The sequence below is a fragment of the Pleurodeles waltl genome, chromosome 10 (genome assembly GCF_031143425.1).
Source record: "Pleurodeles waltl isolate 20211129_DDA chromosome 10, aPleWal1.hap1.20221129, whole genome shotgun sequence".
Classification (NCBI taxonomy): Eukaryota; Metazoa; Chordata; class Amphibia; order Caudata; family Salamandridae; genus Pleurodeles; species Pleurodeles waltl.
The window spans coordinates 505,757,850-505,785,470 of NC_090449.1; the positions used below are offsets into that span (position 1 = coordinate 505,757,850).

Consider the following 27,621-nt stretch of genomic DNA (forward strand, 5'->3'; position numbering starts at 1 on the left):
GTGAGAAATGTGGAAAGCTACACAGTTTCCCAAGTATTTTACCACAGGAAGTGCACGAGCCTTTTTACTATGAAGAGAGATTTACAGACTATTAAGTGAAAAACTGAAGCAAGTGTTGGTAATGATGCTGGAACGAGTGAGTGCACAAGTAAATGCACAAGTAAATGCTTAAACAGAAGAACATCATTAAAGTCAAACGTGTATGCTGAAGAATGTATATTTCGTGGAAATGATAAAATGCTGCAAGAGAACAGTAATGCGTGAGAAATTAATCAAGGCCACAAAGCTTAGAGTTGACAAAAGGCATCGAGATTGTGCAACCATTAATTGTGATTCAAAGATATTAGCAGTTTGTAGTAGGGACATAGGGGGCTACAGAAGCCTATTATCATGCAACTTGTTATAGGAACTGTACAAGGGTCAAAGCGAAGGAGGAAGATCATGAATCTAGCATTCAAACTGATGATCACTACAAAAATATGAGAGATTAAGCAAATTATGAACTATCTCAATACATTAGAACTGTGATTAGTCATAGCAAAGAGGTAATACATGTGACAACTCACTGAAAGGCTTGAAAGCCTCATGATATGCATAGGACTACAGGGAGTAGATGAATCAACCAAGAAGCATATTCGAAGAAAATTGGACTCAAGTTTGGTGACAGCCTCTGCATATTCCCAGACTACAGAGGAAAATGTTTGGCCCAACCTGATAATGTCATGCTACAGGATGTTGTAAGAGAAAAACAGAGTATGAAAAGAGAAATAGCAGTTTTAAAGGTTAAGGCAACAGACATGAACATGATAATTGATCAAACATTACAACACACAAAAACAATGATTAGAATGAACTTGACTTCAACATCATGGCCATATCATCCATCAGGCATTGATAAAGATTCATTTACAGTGCCTGATTACCTTAAATGGTTCCTATTAGGACTTCTGACTGAAGATCCAGAAAAAACAGACATCCAAAAGGGTTTCCTTACTTATGTAATCATTCAGTCAGGGCATTGTATACGCAGTCACAAATAACCAGCAGAAACCCTCCAAGCAATTGTTGCTTCCATACCCCATAATAAAAATGCTGACAGGCAATGTTGAAATCAATAACACTCTAAACAGACTTGGTCATGGGATTTTATACTCACAACTGGAAGAAAATGATACCACCTTGTGTCAGTCAACAGTATAGCTGTGCAGCCCAAGTTGTTTGGACTACAGCCTTTTAAAGCTCCTCTCCCAAGCATTGAGAAACAAAAGCAAAGAACATTGACCACCACAAATACTGAAGAATTGTTCATGTATGTTTCTGGTGAATGAGTTGGGCCTCAGCCACTGAAGGCAAGTACTGAAGCCATGCCGGAATGTGTTGCCAAGTTAAAGCCTGCACAAAATAAGAACATAATGTGGGCTGTTACAACAGAAGAAGGTAGCCTTGCACAGATAATGCCAAGTTGGACAGGATTTAACATCAGTACTAGAGCTCTAGATGTGGTATCACAGGATTCCATTGGATACTTGCCCACCACGAATGCCCCTCCAACTGAGTTGACGACTGTTTCTGAAATTTTCAAATAGTCAAAGCTGATAAGGGAAACACTACATTTAGTGAAAATTGTAGTGGTCATGGATCACGCTCTCTGCACAAAAGCAACTGAGATCGTGTGGAAGCATAAAGCAACGTATGACAGCATCATTTTGAAAATAGGACCCTTTCACACCATTTACAGTGTAATGTCCATTCTTGGAAAATGCTTTCACGACGCTGGCCTCTGCTTTGAAGCAGACATGATAGCAGAAGGATCAATATCATCAATACTAGAATAGCATATGGACAATCGTGCAGTTAAGAGTACACAAGTGGGTGTATGAAGCTATGTTAAGACTGGCTTGATTGGAGTTTATCCCCTGGTTGGAGAAGAGTTACGAAGAGAACATTCAGGTAGTCTACTCCTTCATTGAGGATGTAAAGGACTTTGCAAAAGACCTATACCAGCAGAGATTAAACAACATTATTGCCGAATGCTGCCTTTGCTGAAATAACACAGCTGTGGGGTGTATTCCTGGAACATCTTTGTCATGACAATGGAGATCTCGCTCCGTTTTGTATGTCGTATGTTGATATTGTTGAAAATGTCTTGCTGGCTCTCCTGCGTGCTGCTCGAGAAGGAAATTGGGATTTACAACTTACGGCCATACGCTGTATGATCCCATGGTGTTTTGCATTTGACAGGATGAACTACGCTAGATATCTTCCTGTATACTATGCCGAAATGACATTACTTGGAGTGAAACATCCAGAGATACACTGCAACTTCATCAGCAGATACTTTTCAGTTCAACTGTCAGATGTAAATCCTTTAGGACTAATTCTGGTCAATCAAGCGATGGAGCTAACAGTCAACAAAGACACACAGACTCCGTGTGGTTCGGCAAGGGTCAACCTCAGGGTGGGTGCTGTGAAAAGATATATGAGGGCTGAACACAGAAGCGCCTTTTTAGGTCAGAAAGGGGAAATGGTTCATAACAACTGATCAGATCTTACTCATGTAGACCTACATAAGTCATGAATTGAAAAAGACGAAGATATTGTTATGAGAGCTCTTAGTCTGGTTCACAGCTGTTAGGCCACATGATCTTATTAGTCTCTCCATAGCAAAAAAAAGCTATCTCAAGACATAGTATGCAATCTAATGAAGGCGCATAAAATAGGTCAACAGTGCTATGCAGACTTCAAATTTGAGCGACTTGAAAATAAACCACCTAGTAAGAAGCTTCATGACCCAATGAAAATGAACAAGCTAAAAAGCTTCACTAACGTCCCAGAAGAAGGCAGTGAACATCCGTGGCAGGCCAATCATCATGAAAGCAGGAAAAGCACTATTTGGTTGAATAATTGTGACCGCACAGAATCAGAACCTTCAAATGGCAGATGTACTCCCTCATCCCTTAGGACCCTTACCATGGGCTTTAGCAACTCTAGAAGGTCTGTTGTGAAAGTCAAACAAAGCTGTTTAAGCATCATACTTGCAGAAAAACGTTACCCCTGCTGAGGAAATACTTGGAAATTCAGCCATATTGATTGATGGTATGATTCTTGTCAAGAGAGTTAAAGGAGAGGAATCAAACTTTGGTGAGGTGGCTATATTTGTCTTGTCTATGGCTATAAAGGAAGGAAATGGGAATCAAAGAATTAAATGTTTCATATGCACAATGAGGCGTCTATTAAGAACAGGGAAAGGACAATCAGAGGGAAAGGACTTGGCTTAGGAATTTCCCCCACTGTCTGACAATTTGGGAAGGGGAGATGCTCCGTAACTGTTGCCATGTAAGGCATAAAACAACTCATCGCATTTCTTGTTAATGAATGGAGGAAACCAGAGTATTTTGTAAAACTTGATAATAAAACACTGTTAGCGAACTGTGGAGATAAATGCTACAAAATCACACCTGAAGGGAGCCCAAAAGGGCCCGATTTCAACAGTGCACGAAAAGAAGCAGATAGTCATTTGTTGCTGCATGCTGCACACGCTGCTAATGCGGGAATAGTGATAAGCTCAGACGACATCGATGTGTTTGTTATATGTTTGGGATTCTATGACAGCATGATGGCTAAATGGTTTTTGAAATGTGGTACTAAAATATGCACGTAAGTCCTTGACATTGGGAAAATAGCTTCAACTCTTGGTGAAAATGTTTGTCGAACTATGGTAGGTCTCCATACGTTTACCGAATGTGACACAGTAACAGAGTTAGCGGGATAAGAAAAGTAAGTGCATTCAGAATCCTGTCTGCCAACAGACATACACTGGAAACATTTTCGCTGCTTGGAGACAAATGGGATCTCTCTGAAGAACTAATGGACAAATTGGAGCAATTTTTGTGCTTGCTGTATGCACCAAATTCTTTGGTTCATCATGTGAATGACTTGAGATATCACCTATCTGCACAAAGAAGGGTGAGATAGACAGTCATCAACTTCCACCTTGCAGGGGCTGTCTGAAGAAACATGCCGAACATGCAGATTATTAAGCCTCTGTAAGCAAGAGATGTCTTCTGAATGATCCACAGACACCTAGTCCAATTGGGAGAGGGTGGAAGTTGGAAAAACACGAGGGACCAGAGCAACTGGTAGTGTACTGGATCGAGGGGCAGCCAGCACCTCAGGCTGTGTTATATCTACTAGCTTGCACCTGTATTAGGAACCGCAAACTGCCAACATGTTTCTGCTGTCCAAATGACCTTAAGTGCACCGACGTGCAGACTTTCCCACCTGTGAAAATCAGATGCAGAGAATGACACCTATTCAGATGATGATGATGCCGAAAGTGAATGATAAAATTGTGTTTCTGTTCACTTATGACATACTTTATGTATATAATCTATATGAATATGAGGAATACACTTGTTTTATTGTTATTATTTTAAGGACTGTATTGTTATTATTACAATTAATAATCATAATTATTTTTCAATTATATTGAATTTAATCAATCTGGTGGAATTAGATTTTTTTCACATATTATGATGAATTTGTATGCTATTTATAAAAAATATGAAAAAAATCATTTCGGCTATGGTTGCTAATCCAATAATATCAGTCAAAAGGCAAGGAGTGATGACTTGCTGTGACTTATTTTCCATTTGTAGACATCCGTACCTTGCAAAAAAATCATGTTTGAACCCATCAGCCCCCGAGTGGTACCAACGGCCTGAATTTGGGGTCCTGGCTCATGGCCTACAAGTGTGTTGCCGGGTGGACATAAACGTTTTGTGCTAATTATGCAGGGAGGACAAGATTAGTTCTATTGTAATATGTACCAGATCTGTTGCAACATACATAGTTGCAGACTACCTAAACCGCCCCTTTACCTGAAATAGTAAGATGTGCTAACAGTCTCTGGTTCTTAAGTCATACCTACTGGGAACAGTCTTAGACCGAGATAATTACCCTCTAGTTCTGAATAGACTAGAGAGATGTCTTTAATGGTGCTTAGCTCCTACAGCCATTAATGTAAGATACCCACTGTGGATAATGTACTGTAGTCCTCTGTAACTGACACAGCATGTGAAAGCTTTAGTAAGGAAAAGCTGTTATAACTTAATTGTTGTTTAATGCCATTTATCCATGATTTTATTATATATACGTATTTTGAACACATTGTGTCCTCTTTACCGTTATAACCCGTACATCATTTCTGCGTCGTATCCTTTACTGCAATAGAGCCCTCTTAAGTAAGATTCCCACCTGTTGATAAAAGGCCCACCGAGTGTCTTCATTGCACTGTTTAGGAACTGTTTTAGCTACTATTTAGCTTCTTGAGTTACCACCTGCGATAAGTAACTTCTTGTGCCATTTATGTCAATGTGGCATAATTTTCTCAGCAAACGTTATCATCTCTCACGTTTGTGTCTTATGGAATCTTCCACCAGCCCTCAGTTTAAGCTCTGCAATGACCAAATGTTTTAAATGCCCAGCTAGTAAATATCTAAGATTGGCAGACAACGATTGTGTCTCCATTTGTATAAAAATGAATAAATATGAGTGAAAGGGGAAGGACATGTAAAACCTTGATGTGTCTGTGCTGCTTTGTTTCTTTAGATGTGCTAATGTATGCTACTTTTTACTTTGTGCTCTTGATCCATGGGACGGTTCTCAAAGCTTCCCCACCACTCACTGATTCATGTTTGCCCAGAATTTCTCCTTTCCAGTTCACACAAAGGCCTAAAGTGTGTAGGCTGGTAACGTAGAAATATGTTCAACAGATTTCCTCATTCCCTTTTCTTCCATTTGGCTTCTTATAAAGCTTTTATGGATTTTTCTCGTTCCATACATATATTTTCCAAGTATGTGTTGGAAAAAATATCCAAGGGGCGAGTAGCGTTTTAGAAATATGTGATGGGCTTCACATTAATCCTCATTAAACCTCCGTGCGGAAGAAGAAAATGCATAAGTAGACCTATATATTTTGTTCTGGTTTAATATTTATGAGCTGGGTGGATATAGCTGACCAGTTGCAGATTCACTGGACTCTTGTCTGGGTTCTAGTTGTGTAGTAAAATGACAATAAATGGGTGATGTAGACTTTTAAGTCTAGTAGTCTGCTTTCTTAAGAAATAAATGTTGCTAAAGAGAGACTATGTAGAAAATCTTGGTTAGGTCACCCATTTTTTTATGTTAAAACTGCACAAGCATCATGGTAAGGCAGGCCAAATATGAGAACTTCCTGGACAAACGTGTCTGAGGATCATTGCATTCTGAGGAACTTTGCATGATAGTTTCTCACACATACAAACTAACAATTGCCATTGTGCAGCTGAAAATACCATGCATAACATCTAATGGGTTACTTTTGTAGTAAGTTATAGTTCCATTCGGTAACAGCAGAGTAGGCATGTTCCATATCAGTTCAGATTGCCGAATCCTGTTTAACACATTGTCTTAGAGTTTACAGCATAACTCAGTTTCTTTGGGTAGATCAGAATGATTAATATCTAGCAATAATGTGTTGGTTGTCGACTCTGGGTAAATTTTCCAAACTCCACTAAGCAGCACAACCTATTTAACGTTTTTTTCTAATTGTGTTTTCTGTCATCAGTTTTAGAAGTACATGTCCATACACGATCGAAACATGTCAGAAAAGTTTCAAAGATGACTATGAATCAGGTGTTACTACGACTTCATAGATTACGGGAGCTCAAAGTCTGTAAATCTGGGTGCTGAAGAATTTTGGCTTTATGGAAGTCTCTAAATAATAAAAGATCATGGACCCCAATTAAAAACCCAAGCCTCCAGTATTCCACAAAGTTAGCCTACTGAGGTACACAAGTCAAAACTTACGAGAAACCCCCCCAAGGGTGGCATATTGATGCTGTTATCTGGGCAAACTGAGGATTGTGGAGACTTTGTTGTCTCAAGAATCACGAATGTGTTATCAAAAAAGTGATCAAAGAAAAGAAAATACCAGCGAGCCAACTTTGAAGAAAGATAATCAACCTTAGGCCTCTATATCAAAATGATTTTGGCACCCAAGATATATGGTCCGCATTGCAGAAGCATGTAAATCATCTGACTCCCAAAAACATTGGTGACCAAGATGGGTCAAATAAGCCCTAGACTCGTATGTGATTCCATGACTGGGGAATTCTCTCTTCATTAGTCTGTCAGAGAAGGAGGAGAATATGAGTATGTTTAAGATTAAGATGGAAACCTTGCTTTTCTAAGCTTGCTCTGCACAAGCGTTACTGATCACTATTGCTTAAAGGCTGTTTCAGTAAAAGGGCACTTCATAAATGGTAAATATCCTTTTCTTAAAACTGGAAGCACTTGCTGGTCTTTTCAAATGCCAGTCCATGTACATTATCTAGTGTTACTGAAATGCCTAGAACTACTATTGCATACCCCACCCACCAACGTTTAACTTAAAGACGATAGTGACCCTCCTACTGCAACCTGTTTCAGCCACCACATGCACTTCACTTAAACAGCTTGAGTGAAGGTCTATTTTAATTTCATGTACATATCTGCTAGAATTATTGAAATCTAGGCACTCGGTGTACCCACCATATAAAAAAAAATATATAGTCTGAGTAGACAAACACGTTTGCTCAAAGTTTATTCTTAAAGTACTGTTTATTTCGTCATCAGTCAAACCTGTGGGTTACAGTCCTTTTTCATGTAAGCCACAGTCAGCAGCAGTAAGGGCTTAAAAGACTTTGCATTACAGACCAGTCATATTGACAAGACAAAACCTCTAAGTATGCCCCACCACCTGTTACTATCCCGTGCTCCACAAACTCTAGGGAAATCAGTGATGAAAAAACAGTTTTACCTTGGATCGTGCAGTGCATTCAGTTAGTTACTTCATAGATGAGAGAACAATTTCACAAGAAAGAAAGTTGCTTCATTGGCTTCTTTTGACTGTTAATTGCCGATTATTTCTTGGTGATCCATTCACACATTTACTGGGCATTTACTGAAAAGCTCAGTCATGCAAAGAAGCTACTGTAGGGAAAACAATACTAAAGAATTTTAATTTACCACTTTTGTTATGCCTGTGCCATATGGTGGAAGCACTGATTTGCAACCGATGCACAGCTTGTGAATCTATAATAGGTTCAAGCATTAAAGGAAAATGCTACTTACTTGTAGCAAACGTTTTGCAGCTTAAGACTAGTTGAGATTCTCATGACGCCACCCCGTCTCCTAATACGCTGTCAGTGAAAATATATTCTGAGCATGGCAATGTTGTTTAGCACTGTAAGCGTCTGGTCCTCATCATCAAAGCCATACTAACTCTGCTTTTGGATGATGCACAAACATTTATTCAGAAAACAAGACACTTTTCCAAGCCCACCCTTTGGATGGTGGTGGGATGCAGAGCATGTGGATCTTCAGTAGCCTCAAGTGAACCACTGTTGAAACTGGTAAGTAATCTCGCCCCCCCCACCCCCCTTTAAGATGCCATACCCTGACCAAATCCAAGACATTTACACATTTGCTGTTTTATGTGGGTAAGTACATCTGAAACTGCAATGCTGTGTGTTCCATTGTTTGCTGTGAATGTCTTGTTATATTCCACAAGTGTTTCACTGCCATGTCTGCCCAAGTGAGAAAATATATTGTGGGCTTTTTTTATTGCTCTGGTTAATAAAGCTCCTTTGCCAATTGTTTTTTCCTTAGTTCCTTTCGGGGTTCGTTGGGCACTGGTGGCAACTCCCCCTCATCATTCTCTAATCAACATTCTCCTCATATCAAGACAGTCAGCGAGAGCGAACTCAGCACTACAGCTGCAGAACTTCTCCAGGACTATATGACAACGGTAGGCTTTGAAAAATACTGCAAACCTTTGTGCCTGCGTAGTTCAGTTTATGATTAGTGTATTCCAGAGTGTGTATGTCAGGTGGCTGGCATGAGACAGACTAATTGGCAGCAAATTAATCAATTCGTTTCTCAATAGTTGTGAAAACTGGGGAGGCGGTATGAATGAAGTTCGTATGCTACTTGTTTGAACAGTCTGAGTTCTTGTTTAGTGCCCTCTGATAGAGCAACAAACCAACTGGTTACTTTTTGTTATCCTATTTCAGTGTCCTTATAACCGTTCCAAATTGTTAAGGAATGTAAAGATTTCAGAAGAGGCTCATTTCAATAAATCTACTCTGTTCCACCAGATCTCAGAGATCTGGAGTTTCCTTTACTTGTTAAGACCAGTTCCAAGTGAGCTGTGAAAGAATCCCTCAAATTGTTTCACTAGCAGCTCTTGAAAAGCTTTGAAAACAAATGCAACATGAATTAAGACCCAAACGTGGGCTATGCTAAAATTGTTTTTCTAAGCGCAGATTCTAGTTTGGCTAGCTACTTGGGAATATAAAAAGAGTAAGGACTATCGGCTTCAAATGTGCGGATCCCAAATAATTGAAATTTGAATGCTTTGCAAATTTAACTTTGCTGTGCGGGCATTTTTTTTTTTTAATCAACTAGTGGTTCACCTGTGCTAAATAAATTTAGAAAAATACAACTTAAATCCCTGTTATGGTTGTATCACACCATTGCCCATCAGTTACTTATATTATCTAAATGTTGTGGTGAATGTGTTACATCCTGCATTTTAACTTGTATTCTTTGCGTCCATAGTTACGGACTAAGCTTTCATCTCAAGAGATCCAGCAGTTTGCAACACTTCTTCATGAGTACCGAAATGGGGCCTCCATTCATGAGTTCTGCATAAATCTGAAGCAGCTCTACGGTGACAGCAGAAAGTTCCTATTGTTAGGTGAGCCTGAAGCTGCCATGGTATTCATAAACGGAGTGGTATAGCTTCACATATCTAGAGCATTTGTGCCACTGTATTTTAGACTCCTCTGCTCCTGAAGTACATTACAACTGTGCATGATAGGAGCTACTGGCATTTATTGCTGGAAACCATCCCTTTGAGTTTGAACCATGTTGTTTTAACCACTCCATGTGTTAACTTCCTCAATGTGCCAAAGTCTTAAAGTAAAAGGAAACTAGTTTCTGCACTGTGGGATAATCTTTGATATTGATAAACTTGAAAATATCTCTGCAGGACCATGAATACATCTGTACTTGTAGAAGAACAAGACCATAGGAGCCCTCAGTAATGCTGATAAAGTCCTGAGAAACCATGCAGCAACTACTTGTCGCTCCGTCTTCACTGCTCAACTCCCCATTTGGAGGGAACTTTTCAAACCATTTTCTAGTATGGTACATTATAACAAAAGGCATGCTACTACCAGATATTTATACAGCATTAAACCAGAGACTAAAAGGCCTTTCCTCGTGCACTGTCTGGTGCAGGCTGCCTGTCCTTTAAACCAAGAACACACACTGGACACTATTAGGCGCTCAATGGAAACAAAATGTGTGATCAAGCTATGTACTATTGAAGAACACAGGTTAAAAATAGGAGTTTTATCCCTGATTACATCTTAGGACCGCAGACAGATTGCTAAAGGATATACTTAAATTACAACTATAGACTTACATGACATATATTTTTACATTATGACCATCAGACGTGCCAAAAGTTTATCGGTTTCAAAATCAGCAACTTGCATTAGGAATACAGAATTCTGTTTTCAGCGTGAAGTTTGCATGTACATCTTCTCTAAATTCTTAACATTAGTGGCGCCCTTTCAGATCTGTCAACATATATTTGCTTACCATTGCTTAGACAACTGGTTTCTAAAGATGGCTATCCTTTTACAAATAACAGTGCAAAGTCAGCAGCAACACCACCTCAAGTAATCCATTATTTAAATGCAGTTCTGGACAGTTGACAAAATTCTTTCTGTCAGAAAATGGACTGTCTTACACAGTAAAACATTATCTGATAGAGACTTCTAGAAGTATATTCCTTACCTTTGAATTTCTCCAGGTGTCAGACTGGGTCCGAAAGATTTTTCGTGAGCAGTACCTCTGTAGGTGGCGTTGATCTGCTCCACGTATCATCTGTGTCATCGTCCATGCTAGAAGTGACATCCCCGTCACCTATATAGGTGCTGCCTCGGCGCACTGTCAGTTCTTTTCTTTCCGTGTCAGCGCTGACCTGGAGAAGAGCTACCCCTCTGTTTTTTGACAGGATTTCTTTTTTCTTTTTTTTCTTTTTTATTAAACATTTTGTAGACTTTTTTTTTTTTTTTTTTTTTTTTGTGGAGGTTTTTCCTGCTGGTGTGTTGAGGATGTGTTTAAGGAGGACAAGTTTAAAACCGTGTGGCACCTGTCACTGCACCATGTTGGATACGGACCCACACCTGGTGTAACTGTGGTGTCTGGAGCACGACCAGGACTCCAAATCATGCTCAGACTTATGAGCCTTGGCGCCGAGGGCTTTGAGGGAGTGGTCCCTAAAGCTGCTAGCAGCCCAGTAGGTGAATCCGTATTGGTCTCAGTCTCAGGACCGCTCCAGGATCCCCAGGTCCTCTTCGTCCCACTCAAAATCTTCCGGGCAGAAGAATTAAAAGAACTGGAAGCGTGCTTTGACTCGTCCGTCGGCTGAAGCGACAAAGTAACACCTATGTTCAAGGCATGGCTCTGCAGAGCTTACGCCTGAGTTGACTTCGTGCCTCTTTGCTTTTCCTGGAACTAGAGTGACCCCTTCTCAACTTAAACAATTTCATGAGGCCAGCCCCTCTGAGCACCTTCGGGCTCCCTCGAGTCGAAGAGGGCCCCATCTGGTTCCACGCCAGAGGCTTTGACCTGGAGTCCAATGAGCCCCCATGGATCCAATCAACGATCTGGTCTGCTTGTGCCAATACGACCTTCCCTGACGCCTGTCTTGACGCTAATGCCGCCAGGAACCCACCAGCATCACTAGCCCCATTTAGATCCCCAGATCCGACACTGAGCAGAGTTGACCGACCATGACTCTGGAGCTGACACAACCCATGTGTCCTAGGTTGGTGTCCCAGCCTTATGTGAAAGGACTAGGCCTCTTGGAAGAATGAGTGGTCAATGGACCCTTTTGAATACTTAAGGGACGTTCAGCCCAATCGCAGCCACTGTCCCGTGCACGCATACCAGCCTGTGCGCGGGCGAGGGGGTGGTATTTCCTGACCCAGTGGGTCAGGTAGAAAGCTGTCTCTTACAACCACCACCCCCGGCAGATGCAGCCTCTAAGTACTCCTAATCTTGCCCTTCCATATCATGGGCGTACAGTTGATGGCAGAATCCGCCATCATCTCCACCACTGACAGTCCATAACATCGACAGGTTGGTCTTACAGATCATTAAAAGGGGCTACTCCCTCCCATTTGAATCTGCTCCTCCCTTCATACCTCCATCTTACAACCTTCTGATGGAGGATCATCTGTCTTTGCTCAGTGAGGAAGTCAAGGCTCTCTTGGCCAAGGGAGCCATAGAGAACGTAGCAGGGCCAGAAGTAGGTTGTGGCTGCTACTCCAGCTACTTTCTGGTCCCCAAGAAGGACAAGGGTCTTTGCCCTGTCCTAGATCTCCAAACCTTCAACTTCTTCCTCAGAAAGGAGAAATTCAAGATGTTTGCATTGCCTCAGGTCTTGTCTGCCCTGAATCCCAAAGACTGAATGGTAGCGTTGGTCATGCAGGATGTCTATTTTCACATCCCTGTCCTGCCTGGCCACAGACGTTACATGCGGTTCACAGTAGGCCACAAGCACCTTCAGCTCACCATGCTTCACTTTGGCCCTACCAGTGCCTCTCGAGTGTTAACCAAGGTGATGGCGGTGGTCTTAGTTCATCTGCGTAGATCAAGGGTGCCAGTCTTCTCCTATCTCGATGACTGGCAGAGAAGGCGGGCTTGCCCCAGACTGTTGTCTCCCACCTCAAGACTAAGGCGGACCTCCTGTATTCACATGGGTGCCCTATAAACGTTCTGAAGTCACCCCGGACTCCCTCTCAGACACTCCCCTTCATTGGAGCTGTTCTGGACACAATGCAGTTTCAGGTTTATTCTCCTGAGCAGTGAGTCCAGGATATTTGGGCTATGATTCAGATTTTTCAGCCTCTATCCTGGGTTTCAGTGAGACTGACTCTGAGGCTGCTTGGCCTCTTGGCCTCCAGCATCCTGCTAGTGGCGTATGCCAGATTGCATATGTAGGCTCTGCAGTGGGACCTGAAGTTTTAGTAGGCGCAGCATCAGCGGAATCTTTCCAACATGGTCCACATCTCGGAGGGTCTGCAGTGGTGACTAACGAACCGCGGTTGGGGCAGAGGCAAACCCCTCTCTCTTCCCCAACTAAATCTCACAGTAGTGACAGATGTCACTCCTGGGATGAGGCAGGGTGGGGTAGTGGACCCTCTTGTCAAGAGGCTCTGCGTCTCAGGCCATGGTTGGAACAGAAGGGCATATCCCTCATAGTTCAACATCTGGCAGGTTACCTGAACGCCAGAGCGGGCAAACTCAGCTGTCAATGCCTAGTGAATCATGTCTCCACCCTGAGGTGGTGCAAGGTCTCTTCCAGCAGTGGGTAGAGGCTTGCTTAGATCTGTTCGCCTTCACCGAAAACGCGCAATGTCCGCATTTTTGCGTACAATAGTTTCCAAGGTGGCTTATCCTTGGAAACGCTTTTTGTATCAAACGGAGCTCAGGCCTCCTTTCCGCCCATACCACTCCTGCCCAGAGTTCTCTAGAAGATCAGGAATGACCATGCCCATGTCACCCTTGTGGCTCCCGACTGGGCACGGATAATGTGGTATTCCAAACTTCTGAACATGAGCGTCGATCCTCCGATCAGACTGTCCCTTCGGGAGGCTCTTCTGTTGAAGGTCCTCCACCCGAACCTGTCAACTCTTCCTTCTTTCGTGGAGCTTTAGAGGCAACAGTTAATTGCTTTTGACCTTTCTCCCAAAGTCTACAATGTTATTCTGGAAACAAGGCATCCATCCACCAAAATGATATGTGCCTGCCGATGGGGGGGAAAAAAATTATTTTATTATACAGAAATGTTTATTGACCCTCTTTCTGCTTCTCTCTCTGAAGTCCTTTTTATTCTTACTCTTGCCAGCAGGGGTCTGCTTTGGGTACTCTGAAGTGTTATCTTTCTGCTCTGTCTGCCTACTTGCGGCTGCCTTGACCAATCTTTATTTAAATCCCCCATTGTAAATAGATTTCGGAAGTGTCTTTTACATATGTTTCTCAATTCTCCTTTTATTATGCCCAAGTTGGACCTTAATTTGGTCCTCTTTTTCTTGATGTGGTGCTAATTTCGAGCCTCTTCATAATTGTCCCCTGCAGCTGCACACGAGCAAAGCAGCATTCCTGTGGCAATTACATCTGCCCAGTGGGTAAGTGATCTGCAGGCTTTATTACCCAAGCCTCCTTACTTCTCCGTTGTTTTCAGACAAACGAGTGCCTCACACTAGGGCCTCTTTCCTGCCGAAAGTGGTGACACCATTTCATGTGGGCCAATCTGTCACCTAAACCACCTTTTACACTCCTCCAGATCCCTCGAAAAAAAAGAGGAGTGACTCCACCATCTGGACCCAAAAAGAGTAGTGTTCTGCTTTGATCGCACAAAAGAGTTTTGGGTGGACGACCAACTCTTCTTGGGGTATATTGGTGTGAAGACAGGTTGGGCTGTGCAGAAATGGACCATCTCCTGATGGGACGTTCTCTGTATCAAAATCTGCTACGCATTTGGCAAGAAGAAACCCCCTGAGAGCTTGCGGGATCATTCCACCAGAGCCAAAGCTGGGACCACTTCGTTCGCATGTGGCATCCCAGTCCTGGACATCTGTCAGGCAGCAACATGGGATTCCTTCTGCACGTCTACCAAACATTACTACCTTAACAGTCTGGGAAAGAATGGTGCCAGAGAGAAGAAAATTGAGAGCAGACACTTCCCCTATAATCAATTATGACGGATGCATCAGTGTGAGGTTGGGGTGCCTGAAGGATATGGCTTGACTACGCATGAGAAGTGGCCAAACAAGGGGTAGGTATACCAAATAAATATGTTTGAGCCAAGAGCAGTCCATCTGGCTCTGAATTCATCCCACACTCATAAGCAGCAGGCTCAGTTACAAGTCTGACATAATAGTACTACAAGATGGTATTGTAACAAGCAGGGTACAATGAAATCCAGACCTTTCTCGATGGAATCAGAAAGATTTGCACAGCTTCCGGTTTTAGACCTGCACATCACTGTAGTACAGCTTCTGTGCCTTCAAAACACCATGATTGATTATTTTACAAACTACATTTTCTATAAACACCCATGACTTCTAAACTTTCTAATGGGGACACCAGGACTGCCACTGCACAAATCCTAAAATGCTGAGGCATACACTTCTGATAAATGGTCAGTAATATATCTTTATGACATTCCACCAGTTACTGTCTACCAAAAGTGTTGAGTAATCAAAAACAACACAAATCGAAGATGATCTTCATCGCTCCGGCTTAAGGATATGAGTCGTGGTATGCAGATCTCCCCTTCTGGTAAAAAAAAAAAAAAAGAAAACACAACAGTAACTGTGCGGCATGATTCTTAAATGCAGGATGCAGACCAAGGTGCCTCACCCCTGTCTCTGATTGCGGAGTGTGGCCACCTTGTTCATCCAAATCTTTCCTTTGACTTCTGATACCTATCTGAAAGAACCAAATTAATCTTCCTTGATAGTATTGCATGCTATTAATTGGAACATATTTTGCATTTGGTTTCTGAAGAAATAGAATAAGAGACATTCCAAGAAGCAACATTACCCTATCCTCTGTTTCTGATGGAGACTTTTGACTGTATCTGGAAACTGTTTAGCAGTACCTCTGCACACTGGTATGTGGCCCCACGCAGCTCTGCACCAACTCTGTTCTGCTCTGGAAAGGACGTGCACGTCCCATATAGGAACCACTCCCACGGGCAGACATAAGTGTCTTTCTGTCTGCGTCCCCAGATGTGGATTTGGAGTTTTATGGCCCAAATTTCAGTTTGCAAAGGAAATGCCACCTCCCAAAATGACAGGATTCAAATTCTTTGAGAACTGTCACAAGCAAATGTCTGTGACAGATCCTTATTTCCTTGGGGCACTCACCCTAATAATGGGGCTGGAGGTGATGTCCTTGCGCCGAGATGCCCTTGGGCAGTTGTGCGCTTTTTAAATATCAAAATAAAATAATAATGACTTTGCATTAATGAACCATAAATACAAGTTCAACAAGCATTATCTTATGGTCAAAAATATTACCTTAACTGCAGACAATACCTTTCCTGATCCATAATGTAGTAAGTACTTTTAACTGGCAGCCAAAGAGTTTGTGCTGCAAGGGGTTGGGCCTACTTGCCCCAAGGACAAAATAAACATGAAAACCTGTTGCTCTTGACCTCAAACAATGTGTTCTGGGAGTCGGGCTATAGGAATGCCACACCCCTGCTTTGGTAATGCTTTGGTTAGGTAGAAACTCTATCTAACCAGAATATTCCCTAGGTGTCAGACTGAAACCATAACCTTTTGAATTGTACCTCTGGGCGCCAATAGTTGGCACACCACAATGACTTTCGGGTTCATATGGGTACTAATCCCACGCACCATCAGCTGCGATACTACTCCCATGCACCATCAGTTGCTTTTGAGTCTGCCCGCATCTCCATACTCCAAGCCCCAACAGCAAATTGACTTTGACAAGTGTGCAGATTCCTAGACTTAGGATCTTATTACTAAATAGAGTTTAACTCACAGAATAGGGAGGATGGGAGGGTTGGAGAGGAATATGTAGTAAGTTTGGGTCTCTACCAGAAATATATTATAGTTTTGAATGTGACATGTTACTGCCTATTATATTTTCTTTGAACCCTTTTAGAAATGAAACCTTCATGTATGAAAACATGTTTCTCTGTATAAGCTTATATTCTCTAAAGTAATGCTAACTAATTCATAAAAGAAAACCATGATAATAGTGCTACCAGTGTGCCCTCATGCACCTGAAGATGATGCAGGAATGGGAGGCTAAGTTCTAAAAAGGCAGTCGCTCACACAAACGATCCACTTAACTCGCTAAGTCTTAGCATAAGGCGAAGTCTGTGTAAAAAATACAAAAAGTCAAAGGAGGACTCAACCCATCCTGCCACTAGCTCAAAAGAGAAGATGTAGGGGTGTCAAGATAAACCTTGCACCCCTTCGAAATCTGTTTCCAGAATAGATTCCTCAGCTGTTCCGAGTGCTCCACACATTTCCCAGGCTGTGGAGGCTATGCTGGCTATTTTTTGTGTAATTCCAGCTCCCTCTGATACACCTTTAGGTCCCATGGAGCCTTAGGGACCTCAAGTCAGAATAATGCAGCAAGCTCTGCTTCATGCCATCTGTTCCAGTCGGACCCATTTCCAGGCCACTACTAACTCTGGAGCAGTCTTCCACTGTGGCTCAAAGATCCACCTCTGATTCCACTGCACCAAAGCTGTTACTGACTCCACCTGTGCCAATGGAATACCTGGTACTAACGCCAGTGTCTGATTTTGGCCCAAGAAAGAAATGGCAGGTTGGCGGAGAGGGGACTGATCTTGGATATCAGGCGACAATCCTGCCCTACCAGCTCTGGTTTTTAGGTCTCTGGCCTGCAGCAGACCAGTGTGGCCCATGGCCAAGACGGCAGACTGAATAAGGACTGAGCCAAGAAAGAGCTGGTGGTGAACAATCTTCATGAGGAGTGGCTCCGACTCCTAGTATGAAACGTATGGTGTGGTGGCAGAGACTTTATCCACCTCCCCTCCTCTCTCTCCCAAGTTGAATATTGGAACGGAGATGGCCAGGGCACTGGCAGGCGAGCCTCGGCCTGAGCGGCAGAGAAGGGGCTTTCTGAACTACACCTCCGAGGAAGGCATAAAGGCAGATAGAGGCACAGCGAAGTGGACCCATGGGACCACACTCAACCTAAACTATCTAAGAGTGGGTGTCCAGAAAGGAAGATAGAAGTGCCATTGGGGCAAAGCAGTGTGTGGGCATAGCTAGCATTGCTGTGAGCCTCCGGATGGTCCTTTGTGTACGCCTGGGGCCTGACCTGAGGATGGATCACTGACGCAGCCTCTGGGCTAGGATTTTGCAATAAGGCATCACCAGCAAGGGATGAGACACACAATTCCTGGTGATGCCTGGATTGACAAGAATGTATGAGCTCCTCTCCTCAGTGCGTCTCGTCGAAATGCAGAATAATCTACCTAACTCACAGTTTACATTATATTTGTTGTTAAGGGAGCACTCCTATAGGGTGAGCAGAAGAGATTGGGTGCTTACTGCTTAATTTGTATACAGTTTGTGGGTTGTTTCAGTTGGTCGACAGATGCTTCTCGTTAGAGTGTATTGGGTGTGAGTTGTGTTGAGAATAGTTTGCCTGAGGCAGCAGTGGAGATCATAACCGGTCCATTGCCAAGTGAATACATAATTGATGCAAACATTGAGCAGTGCCCAAGGAAATTATAGAGTAGTCACTTGGAATGTCAGTGGTCTCCTAGACAAGATCAAACAAGGGACGGTCATGTTGTATACCATCAGTGGAGATGTGACTCTGTGGACTACAACATGGATCACATGGACGCTTGGGGGGGGCAAAAAATTAAGTATTTATTGACTGTCTTTGTGACTCGATCAGGGAATATTTTGAGATTAATTCCCTCCTCTGTGTTGTCCTCATCCACCATTTGGGAGGCCTTTATGAGACTAAACGGGGGTAGGGCTTTCTCTCACATAAGGAGCAGAGAGACAGACAGCGAGCAGGATATTGCAGTTCTCGAAGAAACAGAGTTCTGCAATGCCAGAGAAGAAAGATAGCGATTGGAGCTACTCCGCCTAGCTCTAAAGCAGAGGTTCATGGACACTGCCAAAATTACATGGACAGCCTCCCAGTATAGAATAGCAGGTAACTAAACTTGCTTGCTTTATGAATTGCCATTGGCCTGCTGGCGTGAAGCCTTGAAGCATATTAAATTATTAGATAAGCTGACTAATCAGACCCCACTTTGGGCCTTTTCCAAGCTAGTGCAAGTGTCACAGTTGCCCGGCTTCAGACCATTGGATCTTATTGAGATTTCATGTTTGGGGTACGGTTCGGTACAGAACCACACTATATTCTTTGAACAGCTAGCAAACAAGTTGAAGCTGCATACACCTCACAGATTCTTAGATACCTGTAACTGTTATACGTTGGCCATGTACAAGAAGGAATTAAGGGAGGACCTTGCCTTTAATCTGCTGGAAGCTAAGCTGGTGTTCGAGCCTTTGGGCCATAAGGAAATATCTAGTCTGTAGAGATGCTTAATCCTTAACATTCTGCACTTGCTTACAGCAACACATGCAGGCTGGGGGCAGGACATGGGAGAATTAGAGGACAATGAGCAGAAGTAAGCTAAAATGGCCACATAGGAACTGGAAGTCCCATCCAATAGCAGATAGATTCAGTGTAATTACTTTCATAACACCTGATATAGCTCAGAAAGGATTTGAAAGATGATACAAGTGAGTAGCCCTATATGTATGCAATGTGGTGAGGAGATAAGCACCTTTTATCATGTGATGTGGGACTTTTCATCCATTCAGAGATGTTGGAAAATAATACTTGATTCACTAGTGTGGGTTTTGTGCACTCCTATTAACCCAGACCCCAAGGCAGCAACATTACTGGAGGGTTGGGTGGACTCGAGAGGACACAGAGAACATTGTTGGGGGTTTGGTTTTCTGGTGGCAAAGAGGAATAATGTGCTCTGTTGGCGAAGTGCAGAACCTCCCATTATAAGAGACTGGTATAGAGAGGGGATGCACCAATAAATATAAACGAATAGGAGGTCTGCGGATATCCAGCTATCCCGAATTTTAATGGTGCTTTGACTATTTCGAGGAATATGCTACTTCCTAGAGTCACTGAGGCAGTATGGTATTGATTTGTTGTGAGTTCCCTAGTTAGCTCCCATTTTTTTATGTTGTATTATGGTGATATAAACTCAAAAAAATCTATGAACAATTAAAGACAGTCGAACCATTGCAAGCTGTTTTCTAGGTTACATTTTAATAGCAGACAATGCACATGTATTGTCAGATATAAGTAAACAAAAGTAGAAGGGAGTATTGCGAGTATTAAGATCACGTACATGTCACAATTTAAATATTCAGTTCGACAGACCAAGCAGTGAGGGAGAACCTCTTGTGAACAGCAACACTCGCAGAATTCATACAAATAAAGTTAGATTACTAGTATATCTTTATGAATGTCACTGCTTGTCGTAGCTGTAATTTTGAGTCAGCAGTAAAACGACTTAACAGCTTTTTAACTCGATCGGTAAAGGGCAAATGATGAGGTTCTGGCAACTGCCCATGATGTGGAATGACTGTAGTACCTCATGCGTTGGCGACTCTGCAGCCACTGTGTGTCAATTGTGGCGCAAGGTATATCAATTTGTAGTACGTCAGAAAGTGACCCTGAGGCACGCTGCAAGTTAATTGAAGAGAAGCAGGATGCCTTCATTGAAAAGATCACCTAGAGTCTCCACGCCTACGGCTAGCCATTGTTTAAGATTAGCGAATGTGTTACCAGTATACAAGAAGCTCAGAAGTGGTGTGACTAGGGTGTAGGGGAGGACCTGCTCTGTAAGGTGCGATGCCCTGCAGTAACGTGTGGACAACCCATACAAGATGAGGAAAGGGTTGTGTCAAGCGACCTACTAGGTAAAGCCCTGAATCACCTCAGCTACCATCCACGGTGCTTGCGTAATTAGAGTGTCTTTGAGGCAGGTGCCCACAGTCCATCCACTAAGCCATTCAAGTTGGGAAGCAGTGTAGTAATTCTTAAAGTTAGGTCCACTAAGGCCACTCTGGTTGAGCGGGTGTCGGAGTTTGGCCAGTGCAGCCCTTTGCCTGCCTTTGCTTTATGTCAGCCTTGTGACTAAAGTTTCAAGGGAGAGGAAGAGTTTTGCAGTTAGGTTGAGCTGTAAGGTGACACAGTAATAAAGTGGGGGCATAGTCATCTTTTAGAAGGCGATCCTGCCCATGACTTACATTCCCATTGAGTGGGTCTTGGTCGGTCTGATATAATTGTATGCCTAAATATCTGAAGGAATGTTGCTGTCGACGGAGAGTGGCGCCCACCCGCCTTCCCCATATCTAGCTGAACAGCAGAAGCCACAGGATTGGTGGGCAGTAGAAAATATATCTTTTAGTTGACCTGCAGGTCAGACACTGCATGATATTTGCAGAGGGCCAGCGTAATGTTGAGACTGCCCGATGCAACATTCCTAAGGTACAGCGGAATGTCGTCCGCATACAGGGAGACTGCATTCGTTCTATCTCCCAGTGGGATACCCCACTGAAACTCCTGCAGCACAAGCAGTTGGCGACAGACTCCATTGCCAAGGCAAAAGGGGATTGGGACAACCCTGCCTTGTGCCCTATGTATTAGGACAAGCTCTGATATGTAGTGTATGATGTGAACTCGTACTGTAGGATGCATATAATGTCATTTTATAAGCTTCACTATGCGCCTTTCTAGCCTGTGTTGCCGGAGCAGCTGAAAAAGATAATTCCCTTCAAGGGAATCAGATGCTTTTTCCAGATGTAGCACAAGGCATGCTGATTGAGAAAAAAACTCTGGGTGAACTCCATGTTACAAAACATCTCTCGTATATTCAGGGATATGCTACATCGCAGGAACAAAGCTGTTTTGGTCAGGGTGGACCAGCTTGTAGTAGCTGGTCTGCCAGGATCTTGTAATCTCTTGTTGATCTCAACACTGCCCAGTCCCAGGCAGCTCCTCATTCCTCTGTCAGGCTGTAGGTTTGCACCACTGCCACCACAGCACCAGGGGAAGAATCACAGCTCGACCAGTGCAACTCTGATCAGTGCTGCATGCCCCTCATTGTCCCAGTCCTGAAAAGAAGGGCTGCCCTAAGGGGAATACAGGAGGCCTATCTGCAAGCCGGTATAGCCTGTCTCAATCCTTTAAGGAGGGCCGGCGAAGCAGTTTAGGCTAATCTTGTCCAAGCTCCGATGTACTTCAGTCGAGGCAGTCCACCAGGGACCGCCCGTCCCCAGGGAGCTCCATGCCATACGACTAGGCCGCATATCAGCCCCGCCTCCACACCATTAGAAGAGTCAAAGCAGGACAGGTATGGCCTACTCAGCTCTGTGGTTTCTTCCCCAGCAGTCCAGGATGGCAAGACTCCTGCTGCGAGCCTGGGAAGTCAATAGGGTATCTGCAAGAGTGGAAATGCAGTGCAGTTCAGGCTGGTGGGAATGCCCGATGAGGCATCCTGAGCCCGCTGGGCCACAGGATTGCCTTGCACGCTTTTGGGCCTCTGGTATGCCAATTTATACTCCTGCAAGGTATCTCAGTAGTACAGCAGCCATGGGCAATGCAGAAGAGGATTGTTAAAAAGAGAATGGCATGGATTCATGGTGGTTATCGGGCTTGCAAAGCGCTGCACTTATGCTTCCGCTGTCTTTGCTTTCCAAGCCACTGCACAGCCTTCGGGGTTCTCAATGCTAGGGAGGCAATTTCCCCATCAATTCAGAAAATTCAGGGACATTCCAAGGGGTTGGCCTAAAGGCAATGTCAGCCTTCTCAACCATTGGTATCGTAGACAGTCTAGTGTTTTTTGGGCTTTCAACATGGAACTGACAGACATCACTCAGGGCAGCAGGGTCAACAGTCTGCTCACCCTCCCCTGCTGCAGTGGCTGCCAAGCCCCTTTAGTTTGCCCTTGATGGCCTGTGTGAGGGTAGTGGGAGGTAGGATTCACCATTTCCTTCCTGGCTGGTGATCCTTTACAAATGGTCTTCCAGATCATTCAAGGGGGCTACACCCTGCCTCTCCATTCCCACCTTCTCCCACCTCCCCACCCTACACCAGAACATATTTTAGAGGAGCTCTTGACAGCCCTGATGAAGGAGGTAAATCTTTTACTCTACAGGGGTACCACTGAACAAGTACTGACTGATGCAGAGAGAGGCAATGGAGGCTATTCACACTACTTCCTCATGAAAAAGAATAGCGGCCTCAAGACTGTTATGAACACTTGTTCATTAATTTCTGTCTGTGGAAGGATGCATTAAAAATGCTCATGCTGGCTCAGATCTACACGCTGGAAACTGGATGTTGTCCCTTGAATTGAACGACATGTATTTCCAAATACCCATCCTGCAGTCCCACAGTCATGCCATGTGGTTCAAAGAGAACCAGGAACACTTTCAGTTTGCCACACTCCCCTTTGGACTTAGCCTGTCATGTAAAGTGATGATAGTAGTCATGACCCATCTAGGGAGGTCTGTGATATATGTATTCCCGTACCTAGACTGCTGGCTCCTGAAAGCTGACTCACTGCAGTCCATCGTGGACCACCTCTTGATATCATTGGGTTTCACCATTAACAAGTAGATTGCCAACTGAGCTATACATGTAGGGGCAGTTCCATACACAATGTATTCATGGGCTTGCCTTCACAGCAGGCAGTCCAGGTCATTCAGAACATGATTCCAGTGTTCTGATCTTGGTGATGGTGGCTCTGAGGCTTCTCTGCATTGTGCATCCTTATCACCGACAACACCAGGTGACACATACAAGCCCTGCAATTGAACCTCAGATCTCAGTGGTTATGACATCAGGGTTACCTCTCTGACTCCATACAAGTCTCAAATGAGATGACCTGAAGTGCTAGTTGTCTGAAGCTAATCTGGCCAGCAACATGACTCTTTCCCTTCCTCTCCCAGATCTTACAGTTGTGATAGACATGTCACTGCTTTGGTGTAGGGGATGAAGAGGACTCACCTAGGGGAGATGAAATTCAGAGGACTCTGCTGGAGAGCAGTCTCCACATAAACCTGCTGTCCATCCAAAGAAAACTGGTGCAGGTTCTCGTGGACAAATCTACTGCATGTGGTACTAGAATAGGCCAGGTGGGTGGGGCACTCGGCCCTGTATGAGGAAGCTCTGTGCCTCTGGAGGTAGCTGGAACAACAGGACAGCATCCTGGTTGCCAACCACTTGGCTGAATCTCTGAATGCCAAAGCAGGTGAAATGAGCAGAGATCATCTGATAGATCACAAGTCTCATCTCTGTCTTGAAGTGGCCCAGGATGTCTTCAAGCTCTTGGTGGAGCCCTGGCTAGATCTATTCTCCATTGTTGGGAAGGCACTGTCAGCAATGTTAATAACTGGACTTTCCTCCAGCTTATTCTTTAGGAGACTCCTTCCAGCTGGAATAGAGTGAGGGACTCATGAAAGTATTCTGCCTTGGGTTCTGAAGGTCTGGAAAGGCCAGTCCCAAGTCATCTTGATTGCCCCGGTCTGGGCCAGGTGAGTGTGGGAGTGTGAGCACTCTCCCGCAGATCCGTCATCCCCATCAGGAGGTCCTCCCAGTTCAGGGCAGGGTCTTGCATCCGAATCTCCAGTATCAACATCTCCACACAAGGGAATTGGACAATGGCAGTTTAATGCATTTGAATTGCCTACTGAGCTGGTAGATGCTATCCTGTGCGCTGGGACAAAGTTGTTGCCTAGTATGGTGTCCAGTACACTGACCTCTTACAGGCCATACTTTCTGATGCTTTACTGTTTGTCCTCTCCTTAGCACAGCAAAGTATTATTCAGTTAATTGGTCTCTCTAACATCTAAAGATGTTTTAAGTTGGACATTGGCACGTTGTCACCCACAATTATTGTATGCTCTGCAACTGAGGGCAGTGTGGGAAAAAGAAAAGACGCTAATGCCAGTTTACAGGGGTGGCATGTATAAGCAGAACCCAATGCTGCCACCTGCTGGCATGCAGGAGCACTGCCTTTAATGTTCTCCAGATCATCCTAGCACCTGGGAAAATTCTAAAAGTGAGGTATCTGTTGTTAGATTGTCTTCATCGAAAAGAGTGTTACCAAAGTAAAGTAATCTCTTCTTTTTGCTCATGCATGTTACTGTTGCTTTCTGTGCTTACGTTGGCAAGAGTATATATTGCTTGTTTGCTTTTAAATGTAATGTGATTTGAAGTGACCATTTCCCCTCTACTGTTTTTACTTTGCCACTCAGGCCTCCGACCGTTCATTCCAGAAAAAGATAGTCAACACTTTGAAAACTTCTTGGAAACCATTGGAGTGAAGGATGGCCGGGGCATCATCACAGACAGTTTTGGGCGCTACAGGCGGACGATGAGCACAGCTTCCAACTCCACAACTAATGGAAACGGGGCAGCTGCTGGCTCAGATGACCAGTCTGTTCCTTCAGAGGGTGATGAATGGGACCGAATGATCACAGACATCAGCAATGACATTGAAGCTCTTGGGTGCAGCATGGATCAGGATTCATCTTGAGGGCCAATGGGGGAGGGGTCTATCTGTCATTTGTATCCACCCTCCCCCCTCAACACCTCTCTGATGTCTCTCACTGGATTGCAGCTGCTGCTATTGTCTAGTCCGTTTGCGTGTTCAAGGGAAGAAGCCAGTCAGCGAGATCCACTCCTCTCTAGGCACATGCTCCTCAACGACTTCGACTCTTGGTCATCTGTGCTTGTTTCCTTTTACTGTGAAGGAGGATGAGTATGTGTGTTCCAGGTCAGGGGTTTCCTCACACAATGGCATCAGATGGCATGTGAAAAGCCAACTGACATTTGATCTTTTAGCGGACGTCTTTACAGGACTTATTGTTTTTTCTTTTTCATGGGTGTGATGAAGAACGATTCCTCCATAGCAGTGTCTTAAGGTAGGGCAAGTCGTGCAATGGAAGACTTTGTAATGCAGAGCGCAGGCCGCACCCGACAAGAGGGATCACTAGACTCCAACCATGAGTTCACAGTTTTGCACATCAGGGTTACTCTGAGACTTTTTTTTAAGAAAATGAAAAGGCAAAAAAATGAAGTTTTATCACAATGTGAATAATTTAAACCTATTGCGTACATTGTTACACATTTGCGAACTTGAAGGATGGCAGTGCTATCACAAGTCTTCACCATGGCATGTATTTTTTTCTTTTTTACTTTGTTTCGGCTTGCGTGAGGAAGTGAGAATTATGTATTTACATTATTGTTTTTCTGTCATGTTGTGCCTTGAAACCTACAGCAAGTGTCAAGGTATTGCTCATCGGGATGACCTGGAAAATAGTGAATGCAATTATACTTACACTCTGCTGACAGTTTTGTAGTTTTATCCTTGTCACTTGGCCAATTCTTATGCTGTGCTCTCTATTGGCACCTCATTACTCTTTCTCATCACAGTCCTGGTTGTGTTGATAAAACTGTGATGAGAAAGAATAGGACTTTGTTTCATAAAGGTAACCTGTAAGTCATCTACAAAAAAAACTGTAAAGCAAATGGTAATAGAGAAGATACTGCTAAAACGTTTAAACTGGCTATGACTAGTGACCTGCAACAAGATGTCAAACGTTTAACCAATTTTGCTAGAAAATATGGTGGAAATTAAGGTTAAATTTGCTTTTATAATGCAGGTTTGAAGGGAAGAAACTGACCTCTAGGAAGACTCAAGTGTTTGCCTTGCAATCCAAGCTAGATGTCGGGGGGATGGGGGGTGAGTAAAGAAATGGCTTTGAAACTTTTGTCTTTTTGCAGCAGGTAATGACTTTCTGTAACATTACCGTCTCTATTGATTTTCCATATGGAGTGAACGACCTTTCACAGGAAGCTGATAATTTCATGTTTACCATTTTCCTCCACCAAGTTTCATGTTTGGACATTAATACTGACCAGTGTGAATCAAGCCCTTGTGCTGCATGTAGGTGGGCTTCAGTCTTTTGCATAAGGACATAGGTGTACAGGGCATTTCCAGTGGTTCCACATGCATTGTGTGTGCCAGCAGTTGACTTGGGACCAGTATTGAAAAGACCTTATGGCACTGCTCCCCAAGCAGATGCAGAAGGTGGTGAGCAAGATAATATTTAAAGTATTGCCTACTTGTCATGACCTTTCTTAGAAATATGGTTTACCTCCCATTTTTATTTTCTTGCGTAGGGGATAAAGTTGCCTTTATGCTCTTCGGTAAGCTCTAACCCAGGAGTCCTTTTGAAATCCTGCGATGAAAAAAATCTTAAAAAGGGGTTCAATTAAAAAATAAAGGATGGTAAAGTCATGGTAAACAAATGTGTGAGTATGATGTACAGACATTTCTATTTGTGCATGTATGTAGATATTCATTCTGTACATATATAAATGAATGGCTTGTTGGTGAGATTAAATACCCCCACTAAATTTGTATTTGAGGCTAAGCAGTCTGATAACTGTATTATTTACTGTTCAAAGCAATGTGGCATAAACAAAAGAAGTTTCAGTTCACAGTGTAGTATCTCACTTATTTCACAGTTCTCTGAGGTGGCTACATGACTCGACCGGTTTGCTTCTCTGATTAATGTGCCCTTACCATTCTGTTACTGTGCGGTAAAAGTAATGTCCTATCACATTGTCTCTGGATCTATATGTTTTTTTGCATATTTATATTTCTCTATGTGCATGTACATGCATTTTCGACACTAGTATAACGTGTAGTTATGGTTTGGTCTGATTTTTTCCATTGAAAATGCATTTTGTTTGGTTTGCTTATAACCTTGGTGCAATTTGACCAATCTGCTCAAAGCTTTGCCATGAAATAGCAAACGTGGCTAGGCTGTAGTATGAGGAGCTTGAGTTGGCCACCTAAGGAGTGATGGATCC

At 43.4% G+C, this 27,621-nt stretch overlaps 1 protein-coding gene across 6 annotated transcripts in view; it reads left to right on the forward strand.

The window, feature by feature from the left end:
* The window catches only part of CCM2 (CCM2 scaffold protein), a 326,059-nt gene extending 298,691 nt beyond the window's left edge, over positions 1-27,368 (forward strand). For all 6 annotated transcript variants that reach the window (XM_069210904.1, XM_069210900.1, XM_069210899.1 and 3 more), the window contains 3 exons: positions 8,692-8,830; positions 9,643-9,781; positions 24,996-27,368. In XM_069210904.1, coding sequence (XP_069067005.1) covers positions 8,692-8,830; positions 9,643-9,781; positions 24,996-25,276 — 559 coding nt within the window. In that variant the 3' untranslated portion in view covers positions 25,277-27,368. The remainder of the gene's footprint in view (positions 1-8,691; positions 8,831-9,642; positions 9,782-24,995) is intronic.
* The last annotated feature ends 253 nt before the right edge of the window (positions 27,369-27,621 follow it).